The sequence below is a fragment of the Oryctolagus cuniculus genome, chromosome 19, assembly GCF_964237555.1.
Source record: "Oryctolagus cuniculus chromosome 19, mOryCun1.1, whole genome shotgun sequence".
NCBI lineage: Eukaryota > Metazoa > Chordata > Mammalia > Lagomorpha > Leporidae > Oryctolagus > Oryctolagus cuniculus.
In genome coordinates, this window is record NC_091450.1 from 17437040 (window position 1) to 17456311 (window position 19272).

General features: G+C 38.9%; 1 protein-coding gene across 20 annotated transcripts in view; it reads right to left on the reverse strand.

Annotated features, from left to right (window-relative positions):
* The window catches only part of LOC100353262 (phospholipid-transporting ATPase ABCA3), a 236330-nt gene that overhangs the window by 42658 nt on the left and 174400 nt on the right, over positions 1 to 19272 (reverse strand). For all 20 annotated transcript variants that reach the window (XM_070064622.1, XM_070064627.1, XM_070064623.1 and 17 more), the window contains 5 exons: positions 13277 to 13448; positions 11480 to 11777; positions 5650 to 5896; positions 5325 to 5529; positions 159 to 378 (listed from right to left, as the gene is read on the reverse strand). In XM_070064622.1, the coding sequence (XP_069920723.1) occupies positions 159 to 378; positions 5325 to 5529; positions 5650 to 5896; positions 11480 to 11777; positions 13277 to 13448 (1142 nt within the window). The remainder of the gene's footprint in view (positions 1 to 158; positions 379 to 5324; positions 5530 to 5649; positions 5897 to 11479; positions 11778 to 13276; positions 13449 to 19272) is intronic.

Genomic DNA, 19272 nt, shown 5'->3' on the forward strand with positions numbered 1-19272 from the left:
TCTCTCCCACTTCTATTTCTCACATATCCCCTTAATAAAAAAATACTGATTTCCAAAAAGTATAGGTTTTCAGATTGCTTTATATTTTTAATCTTAGGCCCTTCATCCTAATTTATTTAAGTTATTTCCCGGAAAAAGGGAGAACTGTGTGTTCTTACCATGGTGTTTTATTATACTGTGAATGACGATACTGAAAATGGTTGAAAAGTAGTTAAACAAAGTAAGCTTGATGTAGGCAGCTGTACTATTAGAAAACAGGAAGCTTCCAAGATACATGAAAGGAACAACACACCAGCCGTACAGCATAAGGATCAACAGTGTGTCTAGAAAGTGGTAATTCACAACAAATGCTTCCACTTCACAGAGTGTGAATACTCCCTGGGTTACAGAGCATAAAGGCAAAAGCAAAGTCAAAGACAGTGTGCAACATCAAGACAGAACACTCAGTCAGGAGAAATACTTCATTAGAACACAGAAAAATTCATAACTTACATCATTTTATTCATGTTTTTAAACCATCTTAGTTTATGAACATGAAGTGAGCTAACTCATTTCGTCCTTAACAGAGAATATTCCAGTCAGCAGAATGACTATATTTTCATTTTTTTCTCTTTGCTACAGTCTTTATTTTATTATTATTATTTTTATTATTATTTTTTCCTCCTAATCAAAGTCAAATAAATTATGTTTGCATTAAGTCAAACTTTCAATTTTCCTAGAAAAAATGACTTAGGAAGTAAATGATTCAAAGTTTTCTTTTTGGCTGCTTCATCACTTCTGTCACTTAAGACTGCATTCTGGTCTGTGATCTGAGCTTGTATCCATCTCAATAACTCAGGGCCTTGATTCTCTATTTTCTTTATTCCATTTGAGAATTAGGGGAGCACAAATTTAGAGTGGCTATATTAAGAAGAGGGAAACTCTAGAGTGATTAAAGAAAATGATTTTCCAAAAATCTTTATGATACTAGTTGATAATTACAGTTTCCCCAAAGATAGCAAGGTTGAACAACAAAGTATTTACTTAGCAGGTTCACTAATAAAAGGAAAGGGTTAAACTAAGAAAACCTTGTTGAGAAGTTTACAAGATCCTTGGAAATAGCCTTAAAGGAAGCATATGAAGATAATAGTGACCATAGGCGGAAAAAAAAAAAAAAAAAACTTTACAGCTACAATTGTAGTCTGATTCCCCTTACACCAACTAAGAGGAAATTACACACTTAGTCAGAAATAAATGATGGGCAACCTAGGAGCACCCTAGTTCCAAGCCTACTTCAAAGAAAATTTAGCCGGCACCACGGCTCAATAGGCTAATCCTCCGCCTTGCGGCGCCGGCACACCGGGTTCTAGTCCCGGTCGGGGCGCCGGATTCTGTCCCGGTTGTCCCTCTTCCAGGCCAGCTCTCTGCTGTGGCCCGGGAGTGCAGTGGAGGATGGCCCAAGTCCTTGGGCCCTGCACCCCATGGGAGACCAGGAGAAGCACCTGGCTCCTGCCTTCGGATCAGCGTGGTGCGCTGGCCGCAGCGTGCCAGCCGTGGCGGCCGTTGGAGGGTGAACCAATGGCAAAAGGAAGACCTTTCTCTCTGTCTCTCTCTCTCTCTCACTATTCACTCTGCCTGTCAAAAAAAAAATTTTAGATCTCTACTTGGGGAAATGAAGAGACATACACTGTTATTAGAAAGGGTCTGACTTAATATGGACAAAATGTAAATTTTCCCTAAGTTAATATAAACAAAAATAGCAACAGGGTTTTTTGAGAAATAAGATAAGCTGATTCTAAAGTTTACTTGTAAACAAATATGTTAATATCAACAGGACATTATGCGGAAGAGAATGAGGGAATTGAGAAACTTTAACCATAAATATATAACTAAATTTATCATTAAACTACCATAATTAAAACAGATTGATAAGTAGCATATTATAGATATACTAATGGAACAGAATAAACAATATAAAATACACTGAATGCATACTGTTAGTTCAGATACAATAAAAGCAGTGTTTCAACTCCGTGGAAAATAATGTGTTTTTAAAAAGATGTTAGAAAACTAGGTTAGTTCTTTAGGAAAAAAATGTGAATCACTGCTTGGCTCCTTACCTGAAAATAAGTTCATGAATAAGGGGAAATGGAAAAACATGAAACTGGTAAAGTAAGCTGTGACTGATGCATTGTAACCTGAAGGAGAGGAGCTTCCTGATGACTTTCTAGAACTAAACTGTACAATGAGAACAGCTTGATTTTGAGGAATATTTCCAAATTAATATTGAATTAGCTGTCCAATCCTTTGGTTAGGACAGTAATTTTAACACTGACTAGAATTTAAGCTTATCAAAAGACAAGCCTTGTCTGTTTTCCACGTTATATTCATAATGCTAGCATGAGCTCAATGTTTATTGAATATAGAACTGACTTTTCTATGTTCAGGAAAGCAGCCTTTTAGATAGAAGGTTCATGTGTCATGAAGAAAGGCTGAATGAGTGGGAAGGCTCACAACTCACTATCACTGGGAACTTTTCTTAAGAGAAACGTTATTTGTTCAGTTTTCCTAAGTCTCATGCATGGATTTATCTACTGAAGGCAGAGGACCTGACTAAACCCTACTATAAATCTCTTGAGGTGGCAGGTGAAGCAAGTGGTGGGGCAGGGAGTTCATTAGGGATTGGAGGCAGCAGCATACCTAGCTTAGCACTTGTCTCGCCTGCATTGTGAATTTGACAGGTAGAGAAAAGGTGCAACAGTGCCTCTGGTCACTAGCATAATGATGCATTTTTGCCTCTTGCTGGATATAAAAGTCCAGTGGGTGGCATTTCACAGAGCCAGAGCAGGGTAAGGGAGTGTCACATTTAAGACAGTAAGTGAATAGTAAAGTCAGAAAAGCAAGTAAAGCCAAGAAGCCATTTGGAGAACCCAAATCTGAGAATCATGAAGGGGAATCTTGGGTGGAAGACAGAGCTACCAGATCAAAGGACAGAGAAGTTCTTATCAAATTCAGAGTAAGAGTCTTAGAGGAAGTTGCAAATATGAGAGCAGCAATAAGTGGGGGACCCAGCACTGCGGCACAGTGGGTTAACACCCTGGCCTGAAGCGCCGGCATCCCATATGGGCACCGGTTCTAGTCCTGGCTGCTCCTCTGCCAATCCAGCTCTCTAAGGCCTGGGATAGCAGAGGAGGATGGCCCAAGTCCTTGGGCCCCTGCACCCACGTGGGAGACCTGGAAGAAGCTCCTGGCTCCTGGCTTCGGATCAGCACAGCTCTGGCCATTGAGGCCATCTGGGGAGTGAACCATTGGATGGAAGACCTCTCTGCCTCTCCTCTCTCTGTGTAACTCTGACTTTCAAATAAATAAATAAATAAATCTTTAAAAAAAGAAATAAGTGGGAAGTATATCGTCTGATGTTAACTTTGAGTGTATAAATGAAAGGGACTTTGGAGAAACCCCCATCAAAGTTGTGACACTGTACTAGCCAGGTGAACACAGGTAAATAACTAACTTCTCTGTGCCTTAATCAGTTCCCTTGCTTATAATTTCAGATAATTGTGACATCTGAATGGTGTTCCATAAAAACACAAGATAAGTAACTTTTTGCATGAGCCATAAATATTGGTATAAGCAATATTAGTATAAATATGATTAACTGATGCTTTTACCTCTTTTTTACTCTCCCTATGTAACTACTGAATGAGAAATGAGAGCTACGTATGCCAGCCAAGTTTAAAAGAACCATAGAAACAATGAAACCTTGGAATGGAGAAGAAGACTCACTCAGGGACTGTCTGATTGACTTTAACACTGTACTTGCATGGAGGGGAGATAGTAAAGTAGGAACCATTCATGGGTCAGTCTCCCTAATGCCTATAATAAAATATGTGAAGAGCAGCCCTCTCAAAGAATGGTGGCCTTCCCTTGCCATACTGGTTGACTGGTGGGCTGGGAGCCAAAGGGGCTTGCATCAAGAATACTAGCCACAGCACTGACATGGCAAGACATAGGAACAGCTGCTGTGCACTCTCTAACCCACTCTTAACCTCTGGCTCTCACTGAGCAGCTGTTCTACCTACTGGGATCCTCACTCCATCTCAGAAAAATACTAGGGCAACTATGCAGTAATTACACATTTTACCACGGCTATAGAACCAAATTGATCCTTTTTCCTACCAAAACTAATTTCACAGTTCCACAGAATAGTTTGAATTAGGAATCATAGTTCATTTTTATAATAACAATAAAGCTGTTTTACAATTACCTATTTTTACTTCTGTGTCCATTAGCAAAACAGTGAGCTATTTGAGGCATGAGAACATATATTATAGTATTTATGTTCTCAGTAAAGAACTTTATCTCTTTAACACATTTATACCTCCCTTAATCAGATAGCTTTTGTGTATCCCTAATTCCCAATATGTATATGAAATTTAGAAAGTTACCACAGCTTAATAATGAGCAAAAACACTGCATTAGAAGATACTGTACAGGGGCCAGCGCCATGGCATAGTAGGTTAATCCTCTGCCTGCCGCGCTGGCATCCCATATGGGTGCCAGTTCAAGTCCTGGTTGCTCCTCTTCCAATCCAGCTCTCTGCTATGGCCTGGGAAAGCAGTAGAAGATGGCCCAAGTCCTTGGGCCCCTGTACCCACATGGGAGACAGGGAAGAAGCACCTGGCTTCTGGCTTCAGACTGGCATAGTTCTGGCCATTGTGGCCATTTGGGGAGTGAACCAACGGATGGAAGACCTTTCTCTCTGTCTCTCCTTCTCACTGTCTGCAACTCTACCTCTCATATAAATAAATAAAATCTTTAAGAAAAAGATATTGTACATCCTTTCAAGCTCATTGTCTCTACCCTTCTCCAATGTCTAAAATTCATTACTGAATTAAAAGTAATTCTGCTTTGCAAACCTGGCTAGCTATGAGGATATGAAAATGGGTAGGTGAATGTGAATAGCATCAGGAATCCTTATCTAGGTCTTAAACCTTAACTTTGTCACGTTTCAACTTTACCAGGGGGATCAGCATTGGGAATTAGTGGGTAGTGGTGAGGGACAGATAATAGTCCTTACACTTTCACAGAGTGTTTTCTGCCAATGCAAAATGGTGAGAAAACATAGGAAGCCAATTTAAGACAGATTTTGCAACGAAAAATATTCTTCATGAAAGAGAATGTTTGCATAATGAGGTTTCTACAATATATTCTCTAGTATAACAAGTCAACATAGTTTCAAGTTTTGATGTGTTAACTTTAGGATGCAATTAGTTGAATAGTTTTATTTTTGGCGGGACAACATAAGGAATATGACTCTCCATGAAATTTCAGGTAACACTCACCAGTAGTAAGCAGCAAGGAATGAAGAAACTGATGAGATCCCACAACAAAGCAGAAAGCCAGTAAGTAAGTACATAGACCCCACTCACGAACTGGATGTGCTTTGATTTATTGATTCTTTCAATCACTGTCTGAAGACAAAAGTTACCGACCACAACGGAAATGCCAAAAGCCAAACATAATACTATTTGTAATCCATTTATAGGCCTACAGAAGATGAAATAAAAGTGAAAATGCTGATATCAGTAGATATTTTCAAATGGATTTGTCCAGATAGCAAGGGAACATCTTAAGACTCAATTCCAGTAAAAAGAAAATCATACATACACCATGTTAGAACCATAGATGGGGAGAGGTTGAGGCTTGTTGGAGACTGTAATGGAGGCATTTAAGCCAGAAAGTGACATAAAAAGTATGTTGTCTAACACTGCCAGGGATGTTGCAGCTGAATGGTATGCTTCATTATTGAACAAAATAGTAAGTACTGTTTTATCTTCCTCAACCTTAATGGAGAATGCAATAATGCAGAAGTCATGACACTCTTTACTTTGCATTAAGTAATTATTTACATTACCTAAAATAAAGAAAGAAATCAGTCAATGAGTCAGCATGTAATATATCACCTACTACATATGTTGGAGAGGAAGGATCAAGAACATTTTTGTCACTGCTTTTAAAATTTCCTATATTGGCTATTTCAAATATTTTATCTTTCTACCCCATCACTGATCTCTATAACAATCTCACAGATATAGTCTATAAGCTGATAAAGATTAAAAATTATTGCTATTTTCTTATCTAAAACAGACATGTTTTGTTTTGTTTTTAAAATTATTTTGGTTGCTTAGGTCATTTTCATTTCCATATAAATTTTTGGGCCAGTCTGTATGGCACTGAATCTATAAATGTCGGAGGAACTACTCTCCTAACAATATTCAGTCTTCTAATCCATGACACAAAATTGACACAAAATGTCTCTCCATGTATAGAGATTTGTTTAATTTTCCTCAACAATATTTTGTGTACAAGTCTTTCATTTCTTTTCTTAAATTCATTCATGTATTCTTCCATTTGATGCTTTTGTAAATTTTTGTCACCTGTGTTTTCTTTCCCCAGGAACTTGTCCATTTCATTTAAGTAGGACCGTATAAAAATCATGACTGAAAACTTTTGGAGTGTTTCTTTCATTTACATTTAATGTAACTATTGATGTGGTAGGATTTATATCTTCCATTTTGCCATTTGGTTTCCATGTGTCTTATTTCCTTTTGGTGCCTGTTTGTTTATCCATGCCTTTTTGTTTTAAATATGTACTTTAGACTTTACTGTTTTAAGTTCTTTGTTGTTGCTGTTTGACTATTTAAAATTTTTATTTATTTGGAATGTGGGTAGAAAGACATCAAACTTCCATCTGTGGGTTCACTCCCTAAGTTCCAGCAATAGCTGGAGCTGGGCCAGCCATCAGCCAGGGGGGCCAGGAACTTTATCTGGGTTTCCCACACTGGTAGCAGGTCCCAAGTACTTGGACCATCATCAGCGGCCACCCTGTGCATCAGAAGAAAGTTGGTTCAGAAGCAGAGGAGTTGGAATTTAAACTGGCTCTCTCATATGGGAATTGGCATCACAAGTGGTGGCTTAACCCACTGGTTGCCATTTTTCCTTTAATTCTTTAAACATATTTCCTTTAGTATTTTGAAAATATTTCTAATAGCTGATAATTTGGTGACCAGCAAAACAATTTCCTTAAATACTTCGAGCCTGAAAATCTTCCATACTTTGCTAAGTAGATCTTTACATGAAGGCAAACCTTCAAATTTCATGCAGTTTACAAGTCAGCTTCAACTTTTACTTTCTGCTTGTACAGTCCTTTTTTTTATGAATTGTTTATTTTATTTGAAAGTCAGAGTTACATACAGAGAGAAGGAGAGGCAGAGAGAGAGAGAAAGAGAGAGGTCTTTCGTCCATTGGTTCACTCCCCAATTGGCTGCAATCACTGGGGTTGTGCCGATCCGAAGGCAGGAGCCATGAGCTTCTTCTGGGTCTCCTATGTGGGTGCAGGGGCCCAAGTACTTGGGCCATCTGCTGCTGCTTTCCCAGACCATAGCAGAGAGCTGGATTGGAAGCGGAGCAGTCAGGACTCGAACTGGCATCTATATTGGATGCTGGCGCTGCAGATGGTGGTTTTACCTGCTATGCCACAGTGCTGGCCCCTTGTACAGGTCTTTAACTTCGACCAGAGGTGAATGACTCTGAGCTTTCTCCTTCCCCAGTATATTTTTAGCTATGTACACTGCAATTCTAAACCATCTAGACCCCTTACAACATAAGACCTTTTCATTTTTATTTTATTTTATTTTTTTTTAACTTTTATTTAATGAATATAAATTTCCAAAGTACGATTTATGGATTACAATGGCTTCCCCCCCATACCGTCCCTCCCACCCACAACCCTCCCCTTTCCCACTCCCTCTCCCCTTTCATTCACATCAAGATTCATTTTCGATTATCTTAATATACAGAAGATCAGCTTAGTATACATTAAGTAAGGATTTCAACAGTTTGCTCCCACACAGAAACATAAAGTGAAAAATAATAGATGATTTTTTTTAAGTGATGATGAAATCAGATCAGACCTATTGTCATGTTTAATCCCAGTGAGAGTCAAGATGGGAGTTGATAATTTCTTTTTTTTTTTTTTTACAGAAGATCAGTTTAGTATGCATTAAGTAAAGATTTCAACAGTTTGCACCCCCATAGAAACACAAAGTGAAATATATTGTTTGAGTACTCGTTATAGCATTAAATCTCAATGCACAGCACATTAAGGACAGAGATCCTACATGAGGAGTAAGTGCACAGTGACTCCTGTTGTTGACTTTACCAATTGACACTCCTGTCTATAGCATCAGTAATCTCCCTATGCTCCAGTCATGAGTTTCCAAGGCTATGGAAGCCCTCTCAGTTCTCCGATTCTTATCTTGTTTAGACAAGGTCATAGTCAAAGTGGAGGTTCTCTCCTCCCTTCAGAGAAAGGTACCTCCTTCTTTGAAGACCTGTTCTTTCCACTGGGATCTCACTCACAGAGATCTTTTGCCAGAGTGTCTTGGCTTTCCATGCCTGAAATACTCTCATGGGCTTTTCAGCCAGATCGGAATGCCTTTAGGGCTGATTCTGAGGCCAGAGTGCTATTTAGGACATCTGCCATTCTATGAGTCTGCTGAGTATCTCGCTTCCCATGTTGGACACTCTCCCCTTTATTTATTCTATCGGTTAGTGTTAGCAGGTACTAGACTTGTTTATGTGCTCCCTTTGACTCTTAGTCCTTTCATTATGATCAATTGTGAACTGAAATTGATCACTTGGACTAGTGAGATGGCATTGGTACATGCCACCTTGATGGGATTGAATTGGAATCCCCTGGTATGTTTCTAACTCTACCATTTGGGGCAAGTCAGCTTGAGCATGTCCCAAATTGTACATCTCTTCCCTCTCTTATTCCCACTCTTATGTTTAACAGGGATCACATTTCAGTTAATTTTCAACACTTAAGAATAACTGTGTATTAATTACAGAATTAAACCAGTCATATTAAGTAGAACAGGCAAAAAAACTACTAAGAGGGATAATGTATTAAGTTGTTCATTAACAGTCAGGGCTATGCTGATCAAGTCACCGTTTCTCACAGTGTTCATTTCACTTCTACAGGTTTCCTTTTTGGTGTTCAGTCAGTTGTCACCGATCAGGGAGTACATATGGTATTTGTCCCTTTGGGACTGGCTTATTTCACTCAGCATGATGTGTTCCAGATTCCTCCATTTTGTTGCAAATGACTGGATTTCGTTTCTTACTGCGGTATAGTATTCTAAAGAGTACATATCCCATAATTTCTTTATCCAGTCTACCGTTGATGGGCATTTTTATTTTTTTAAAGAATTATTTTTTATTTATTTGAAAGGCAGAGTTAGAGACAGAGAGAGGTCTTCCATCTGCTGGTTCATTCTCCAAATGGCTGTAATGACTGGGGCTGGGCCAGGTCAAATCCAGGAGTCCAGAGCTTCTTCCACGTTTCCCACGTGGGTGCTGGGCTCAAGGACTTCGGCCATCTTCTACTGCTTTCCCGGGTGCCTCAGCAGGGAGCTGGATTTGGAGTGGTGCAGCCAGGATTGAACTGGAGCCCATCTGGGATGCTGTCACCTCAGCAGGGAGCTGGATTTGGAGTGGTGCAGCCAGGATTGAACTGGAGCCCATGTGGGATGCTGTCACCTCAGGTGCAAGCCTAACCTACTATGCCAGAATGCTGGTTCCAACATAAGACCCTTCAGATGGAATCCTTTTTAACTTTTGGCCAGGCATATATATTTTGCCCAACTGAAATAATAGCTTTAGCCAGGTGTGATGTTACCAGCAGATTGCTTTTGTTTTTAGTAATATTATGGGTACAGAGATTTTTTTTGACAGAGCTGTGTTGAAATCCAGTAATAACAATGCCTTAGGAATGGAGTCTGACAGTGGGCTGTTAGTTGACACTGTTTTAGAGATAGGGCTTCCAACAGATCTCCAGAGAGGTCAGTCCTTTCTGTAAACTGCAAGGCTGCTGGCTTTTCATGGATACCTTACCACTGAGTTTAGAAGAAAGGGTGACAGGAATAACTTTCAGTTAAAATGTTGCAGACCTTATTTTAATGAAATTGAATTTTTATTTTAATGAATTCACAGCCAGACCAAATTTATTCAAAGAAAATTAACTTGCAGAGGTCAACCAACTGCCAGTGTGCACACAGACCAATCATGTGGCAGAAGGCCCAGAACCCAGCAGGCTGGGCCTTTTTACATCTTAGGTGGGCTGTAAGAACTTTTGAAACACGTTAATTATACATGCCAGCTCACAGAAACTATCTCCATTCAAATTTTTATGTGCATGGTCATCTAGAATTTCACTGCTTCATGTGGAGGAAAATAGATCTAACAAACAGATTAAATATACAGGGTCAAAAACAAAGGACAGAGTCACCATTAGAGGATATAAGGTGCTGTCCAAAGGAGGAAGGAGTTTTCCCATGGAGAGGGAAACAGAAACTGACAGGAGGGGTTTGATAATATTCAGGTGGGCATTAAGGCCTGGCCAGGTATATTGAGGCCCAGTTCTAGCTATCTCTTCACATGTGATACTGGGAGAGACATCATAATGGAGGTGTGAACTTATTGACTTCCATTACCTAGCTGGCCTGGGAGGAGAGCTGGCCTGAATATGTTAGTTTTTAATAGGTAGCTCTGCCTGAAATGTTATTGACCTTAGAGGCTGTCCCCTCAACAGCAGCGGTTACTTTGAAGCTGCGCAGAGTGAAGGGATTTTTTCAGTTTAGGGAGGACCAACAGAGTCTGCAGCTCTGACCCAGGGGGTCCTTCAAGCCCCAGGGCAGTTCAGTTTCCAGTGGTCTTGCTCTTGGCAGGGAAGACAGGGTTCTTCAGGAGCCGGATTCTGTCACGACAAAATGCTTGAATTTTAAAACTGTTCTGCAACTGTTTTGCTGCTTTCATGGGAGAATGGGTTAATTCCATGTTTTCAGAAGTTCACATCCTACATCTCTGGGTGCTGTGTAATTTGTTACACAGCAATAGATAAATAATAAGCTACTGAAAGGGTTTTTAGCATTAATAGATAATACAAACAAAATGTATTTTGTATGGTTTTTACTAGCATTATGTATTGAAAATTATAAATTATTTACAGTTATTTATAATATCTTCAAAGATTTAGTTCTAATGAGTGAGCTTACTAAGTCTTCAGCCGCTTGTTTTTAGAATGGCCAAAATAATAAAGGACAGCTTTCAGGTCTTGGAATCAACATTTTACCTGTGAGTTCAGAGAAATATCAGTATTCCGGTTAGAATAAAAGTTCTATGCTGTCACAACAATATAGTATTTTGGTTCTGAAAGGTAATGCAATTAGCTGAAAGACCTCCTACAGTCAAACCATGTGCATTAATTATTGACTTTTGTTGCCAATTATCTTGAATTGTATATTTTTCTTCTGATTTAACTGCCTCTGTAATACTGGTAATTAGTAGGAAAATAAACAAATGAGTAACTAAAAACCAAAGTCCTTTCTTCCAAGATATACAAAATAGTCTTCTTATACCCCTCTATGGATCTTACCTGGTATTTCCCGTAGTTCTTGATTCTTAGACTTTAGAAAAATCTCAAGGTTCTTTATGAGTTTCATAGCCAAATCAGAATTTCCTGAAATTGAGTAAGGCACAGTGGTTTGACCATATTGACTCAAATCCATTTTCCTGGCAGGTACATCACCATGACCTAAATCCAGACTTATTAAGAGATACGTAGTGACAACTGAAATTACTATTATCTGTAGCAACAGCAACTTCCAGTTCCGCAAACTGAATAGTGCCCTTTTTATAAACATGGAACAAAATTGCTGGAAGTAAAGTGGAAACTAAAAGAGAGGGAAACAACATTATAGTAGTTAGTGACCCAAGTAGGATATTCATGCTGAAGCCTATTAATATAAATCCTTAAAAATAACATGGTGAAAATATACACATATAAAACAAATGTATGCTTTGAAATGAGCCCAAGAAAATAACAATTTTTTTTTGACAGGCAGAGTTAGACAGTGAGAGAGAGACAGACAGAAAGGTCTTCCCCAAATGGCTGCTACGGCCGGCGCTCTGTGCCGATCCGAAGCCAGGAGCCAGGTGCCTCCTCCTGGTCTCCTATGCGGGTGTAGGCCCCAAGCACTTGGGCCATCCTCCACTGCCCTCCCAGGCCACAGCAGAGAGCTGGACTGGAAGAGGAGCAACTGGGACAGAATCCGGGGCTCGAGCTGGGACTAGAACCCGGGGTGCCGGTGCCGCAGGTGGAGGATTAGCCTAGTGAGCCGTGGCACCGGCCAACAATTTTTAAAGTATTTTATTTGAAAGGAGTAATTACAGTAATACATTTATATATATTTTTTTCAAAAAAGATTTATTTATTTATTTGAAAGACATAGTTACAGAGAGGCAGAGGCAGAGGCGCAGAGAGAGAAAGAGAGAGAGATCAATCTTCCATCTACTGGTTCACTCCCAACATGGCCATAATGGCTGGAGCTAAGCCAATCTGAAGCCAGGAGCCAGGATCTTCTTCTGTGTCTCCCATGTGTGTGCAGGGATACAAGCACTTTGACCATCTTTTACTGCTTTCCCAGGTGCATTAGCAGGGAGCTGGATCATAATTGGAGCAGTCAGGACTCAAACTGGTGCCCGTACTGGATGCTGGCACTGCAGGTGGCAGCTTAACCTCTTATGCCAAAACATCAGCCTCTTAACAAAATATTTTATTTGTTTAAGGTATTAAGTAAAAGGGTTAAGACCTGGCTTCTGATATAATTCTACTGAAAATCTTAAGAAAATGATTTTCTTCATGAAAATATTATGGTATTCCTGATTAGAAAATCAAAATTATATCTATTATTTAGTATTAAAACAGAATCTTTCTATTTTCTCTGCCTTATGAGGAAAACATCTTATATAAATATGTTTTGCGTGGTTACTCTAGTTTATATAAAGTGAGCAAATGTCCTTACTTTGATCAACAAATGTCTTCTGAGTACAATACTCTAACTATTGGTCTTGTCAGAACTGAACATAAAGTAAATTTATAAGGAGAACCTTCAAAGTTATTCTGAGAAGTGACAATAACGAGAGTACACATTGAATTAAGACTTCAATTAACAATTAAATTAACTAAACTAAATTTTAAAAAATGAGAGTAGCTACTGTGATCTTTATCTAGAATCTATTTCTCCTGTATCAGGTTAATAGAGTTATAGTACTAACCAGTCCATCTGGTTAGCTAAACTTCAAAGATTTTTTAAGACTTAGACATAAACATGTGAACATCTTATACCCCAATCAAACACATTAGGTTTATGATTCTAGTGAATATGCTTACCCCAGTATTAAATTTAATGTTAGCAATTTCATTCAAACTGGAAGAAAGTGGTCTCTCATAATCTATTGGCATATCCATACTCTGCTTCTTGTCTCGTTTTATGTTTTGGGTTTTCAAATAAGGGGAGTGGATAGCATGAATATTCCATTCGGATGCTGCCAGCTTATTGGCCCTATACACACACACATGTACACAAAAAAGCAGAAAGCAGTTTGTTTTAACCATCTCCTCAAACTATTTCTTGAAGATTGTTGAGATTTCATATTTGGAAGACTAATGCATCTTTCTCATTGGACAGAAAAGCATTGTATAGAAGCAGTCTGGTAACAGTAGTTCTCAAGAAACAAGTCTGAGAAGTACTGCCAATCAGTGGTAAGGTTTCTATTACTGCAATGCAGCATGAGAAAACAATAATATATGGTGTTTCATTAACCTGAACTTACTCAAGTTAAATGATTCTCATTTAATTAAAGATAACCTTCTTTTTTGGGAGATAACATGTTTTTCTTATTTTATAAAATGATGAGAACAATGGAATAGTAAATTTAAAAAAAGGGTTTTCACATCTTCCATTACTGCCTGCATTTGAGGCTGGATCTTTGAGTGTGGATATTTGAGAATGAATAGATATACATAATTCATTACAATCTAAGGAGAGAAATGCTGAGTACAATATTAGAAGAAAAAAGATGACAATATAGTGGGAGAGTGGAAAAATTAATTTTATCAGTAGAAGTGGAAAAACACTTGGTGGAAAATACAGTTATTTAAAAGGTATATTCTAAAACACAGAGATATCAAAATCATTTAAACACTTTCCTGATGGTAGTTATATGGAATACAACATGAGTTATCTTTTGGCTATAATGGATAATATTGCTATGAATATGTATGTACAAATATCTCTTTTGACAACCTGCTTTTACTTATTAAAAAATTTAACCAAGGACATCAAAGATCACGATGGTAAAAATTACAAGACATTAAAGAAAGAAGTAGAAGAAGACACACAAAAAAATGGAAAAATCTTCCATGTTCATGGATTGCAAGAATCAATATTATCAAGATGTCCATACTACCAAAAGCAATTTACAGATTCAATGAGATCCCAATCAAAATATCAACAATATTCTTCTCAGATCTAGAAAAAACTATGCTGAAATATGGAAGTACAGGAGACTCCAAATAGCTAAAGTAATCTTATTCAACAAAAACAAAGCTGGAGGCATCACAATACCAGATTTCAAGACATATACAACAGGGTAGTTATCATTAAAACAGCCTGGTACTGGCACAAAAACAGATGGGTAGACCAATGGAACAGAATATAAACTCCAGAAATCAGTCCGCACATCTACAACCAACTTATCTTTGACAAAAGAGCCAAATCAACCCCTGAAGCAAGCACAGTCTCTTCAGCAAATGTTTCTGGGAAAACTGGATCTCTGCATGCAGAAGTATGAAGCAAGACCCCTACCTTACAGCTTTCACAAAAGTCCACTCCAAATGGATGAAAGACCTAAATCTAAGACCTGATACCATCAAATTATTAGAGAACATTGGGGAAACCTAATAAGACACTGGCATAGGCAGAGACTTCTTGGAAAAGACCCCAGAAGCACAAGCAATCAAAGTCAAAACTGAGAAATGGGATTACACCAAATTGAGAAGCTTCTGTACTGCAAAAAGAAACACTCAGCAAAGTGAAGTGGCAACCAACAGAATGGGAGAAAATATTTACAAACTATGCAACTGATAAAGGATTAATATCCAGAATCTATAAAGGGTTTGAGAAACTCAACAACAAAACAGTTAAAAAGTAGGCAAAGAACTTGAACAGGCATTTTTCTTTTTCAGCTTTTTTTAAAAAATTTATTTGAAAGGCAGAGCTACAGAAAGGCAGAGGTAGAGACAGACAGGGAGGTCTTCCATCCACTGGTTCACTCCCCAAATGGCTGCAGTGGCTGGAGTTGGGCCGATCTGAAACCAAGTCTAATTCCAGATCTCCCACATAGGTGCAATGGCCCACATTGGGCCATCTTTCACTGCTTTCCCAGGCATATTAGCAGGGAGCTGGCTAGAAGGTGGAGCAGCCAGGACATGAACTGGTGCCCATATGAGAGGCTGGCAATACAGGTGGTGGCTTTACCTTCTGTACCATAGCACCTGCCCAAAAAGGCATTTTTCAAAAGAGGAAATCCAAATGGCCAACAGAAACTTGAGAAAAAGCACAGGATGACCAGTCATCAGGAAAATACAAATCAAAACCACAATGAGGTTTCACCTCACCCCAGTTAGAATGGCTTTCATACAGAAATCAACAAACAACAAATGCTGGCAAGGATGTTGGGAAAAGGCTTCCCTAATCTGTTGGTGGAAATGTAATCTGGTAGTCACTGTGGAAGATAGTATGGGGATACCTCAGAAATCTGAATATAGACCTGCCATATGACCCAGCCATCCCACTCCTGGGAATTTATCCAAGGGAAATGAAATTAGCATATTAAAGAGTTATCTGGGGCTGGTGCTGTGGCATGGCGGATAAAGCCGCCACCTGCAGTGCTGACATCCCATATGGGTGCCGGTTGGAGTCCCAGCAGCTCCACTTCTGATCTGGCTCTACTGCTATGGCCTGGGAAAATAGTGTAAGATAGCCCAAGTCCTTGGGCCCCTGCACCCTCGTGGGATACCCAGAAGAGGCTCCTGGCTCCTGGCTTTGGATCGGCGCAGCTCCGGCCATTGTGGCCATCTGGGGAGTGAACCAGTGGATGGAAGACCTCTCTCTCTGCCTCTCCTTCTTTCTCTGTGTAACTCTTTCAAGTAAATAAATAAATATTTTAAAAAAGAGTTATCTGTACCCCCATGTTTAATGCAGCTCAATTTACAATAGCTAAGATATGAAATAAACCTAGATGTCCATCAACTGAAGACTGGATAAAGAAATTATGGGACATGTACATCGTGGAATACTACACAACAGAAAAAGAAAAATGAAATCTGGTCATTTACAACAAAATGGATGCAACAGGAAAACATTATACTTAATGAAATAAGTCAGTCCCCAAGAGACAAACACCATACGTTCTCCCTGATCTGCGGCAACTAATAGAGTACCTAAAAAGTAATCTATAGAAGTAAAATTGACACTTCAAGATGTGATAATTTTGAACAGCCTTTGTCGTGACTGTTGAGAACAGTTTCTTTTTTTTTATCTTTTATCTTTTATTAAATGAATATAAATTTCCAAAGTACGACTCATGGGTTACAATGGCTTTCCCCCCCATACCGTCCCTCCCACCCACAACCCTCCCCCTTCCCACTCCCTCTCCCCTTCCATTCACATCAAGATTCATTTTCAATTATCTTAATATACAGAAGATCAGCTTAGTATACCTTAAGTAAGGATTTCAACAGTTTGTTCCCACACAGAAACATAAAGTGAAAAATAATAGATGATTTTTTTTTAAATGATGATGAAATCAGATCAGACCTATTGTCATGTTTAATCCCAGTGAGAGTCAAGTTGGGAATTGATAATTTCTAACAGTTTCTTTTTTTATAACATTCGTTGAAATCTTTGCTTATAGTGTTAATTTTTAATTTTATTTAACTTTTATTTAATAAATATAAATTTCCAAAGTACAACTTTTTGATTATAGCAGCTACTTCCCTCCATAACCACCCTCCCACCTGCAACCATCCCATCTCCCACTCCTTCTCCCATCCCATTCTTCATCAAGATTCATTTTTAATTATCTTTATATATAGAAGATCAACTTAGTATATATTAAGTAAATATTTCAACAGTTTGCACCCACACAGAAACACAAAGTATAAAGTACTGTTTGAGTACTAGTTATACCATTGATTAACATAGTACCACACATTAAGGACAGAGATCCTACATGGGGAGTAAGTGCACAGTGACTCCTGCTGTTGATTTAACAATTGACACTCTTATTTATGACATCAGTAATCATCCTAGGCTCTTGTCATGAGCTGCCAAGGCTATGAAAGCCTCTTGAGTTTGCCAACTCTGATCTTATTTAGACAAGGCCATAGTCAAAGTGGAAGTTCTCTTCTCCCTTCAGAGAAAGGTGCTTCCTTCTTTGATGGCCCATTCTTTTCACTGGGATCTCACTCACAGAGATCTTTCATTTAGATTTTTTTTTTTGCCAGAGTGTCTTGGCTTTCCATGCCTGAAATACTCTCATGGGCTTTTCAGCCAGATCCAAATGCCTTAAGGGCTGATTCTGAGGTCAGAGTGCTGTTTAGGACATCTGCCATTCTATGAGTCTGCTGTGTATCCCGCTTCCCATGTTGGATTGTTCTCTCCTTCTTAATTCTATCAGTTATTATTAGCAGACACTAGTCTTATTTATGTGATTCCTTTGACTCTTAATCCTATCATTATGATCAATTGTGAGCAGAAATTGATCACTTGGACTAGTGAGATGGCATTGGTACATGCCATCTTGATGGGATTGAATTGGAATCCCCTGGCACGTCTCTAACTCTACCATTAGAGGTAAGTCCGAGTGAGCATGTGCTGAGCTGTGCATCTCCTCCATCTCTTATTCTATTTTTTTTTTGACAGGCAGAGTGGACAGTGAGAGAGACAGAGAAAGGTCTTCCTTTTCTGTTGGTTCACCCCGCAATGGCCGCTGTGGCCGGCACACCATGCTGATCCGAAGCCAGGAGCCAGGTGCTTCTCCTGGTCTCCCATGTGGGTGCAGGGCCCAAGGACTTGGGCCATTCTCCACTGCACTCCCGGGCCACAGCAGAGAGCTGGCCTGGAAGAGGAGCAACTGGGACAGAATCCGGCCCCCTGACTGGGACTAGAACCTGGGGTGCCAGTGCTGCAGGCGGAGGATTAGTCTATTGAGCCATGGTGCTGGCCCCCACTCTATATTTAATAGGGATCATTTTTCAGTTAAATTTAAACACCTAAGAATAATTGTGTGTTAATTACAGAGTTCAACCAATGGTATTAAGTAGAACAAAAAAATACTAAAAGGAATAAAGTAGTAAGTTGTTCCTCAACAGTCAGGACAAGGGCTGATCAAGTCATTGATTCTTATAGTGTCCATTTCACTTCAACAGGTTTCCTTTTTGGTGTTTGGTTAGTTGTCACCGATCAGGGAGAACATATGATATTTGTCCCTTTGGGACTGGCTAATTTCACTCAGCATGATGTTTTCCAAATTCCTCCATCTTGTTGCAAATGACCAGATTTCATTGTTTTTTACTGCCATATCGGATCCTATAGAGTACATGTCCCATAATTTCTTTTTCCAGTCTTCTGTTGATGGGCATTTAGGTTGAGTCCATGTCTTAACTATTTTTGAATTGAGTTGCAATAAACATTGAGGTGCAGACAACTCTTTTATTTGCCAATTTAATTTCCTTTGTGTAAATTCCAAGGAGTGGGATACCTGGGTTGTATGGTAGGGTTATATTCAGGTTTCTGAGGAATCTCCAAACTGACTTCCATAGTGGCTTTACCAGTTTGCATTCCCACCAACAGTGGGGCTTAGTATAGTGTTAATCTTATGTGTACAAAGTTCATTGAAAATAGATCTTAGTGAAAAATATGAAAAGAAAATAGGAGAGGGAAGAGGAAGAAGGGTAGAAGTGCAGGTGGGAGGGAAGGTTGAGGAGTATTTTATGTTCCTAAATTTTTGTATATGAAATGCATGAAATTTATATATCTTAAATAAAAGATTTCTTTGTGAATAAATCTGTAAAGGAATAAATATATGTTCAATTGCAAGAAATTTTTTCTTTATATATTTATAAGGAAAAAATCCATGAACAAAATGTAATCTTCACAACTATAAAGAATTATTGTGGGAGAGCGGCAAGATGGCAGAATAGGAAGGGAGCACACTGATAGTCCGGGAAGAGACAGTTTAATGTAAGTGGAGATACTGCAGGTTCAAGGAAGAGTAGGGGAAGAAACAGCAGAGGAAACTCTTCCGGAACTAGTGATTCAC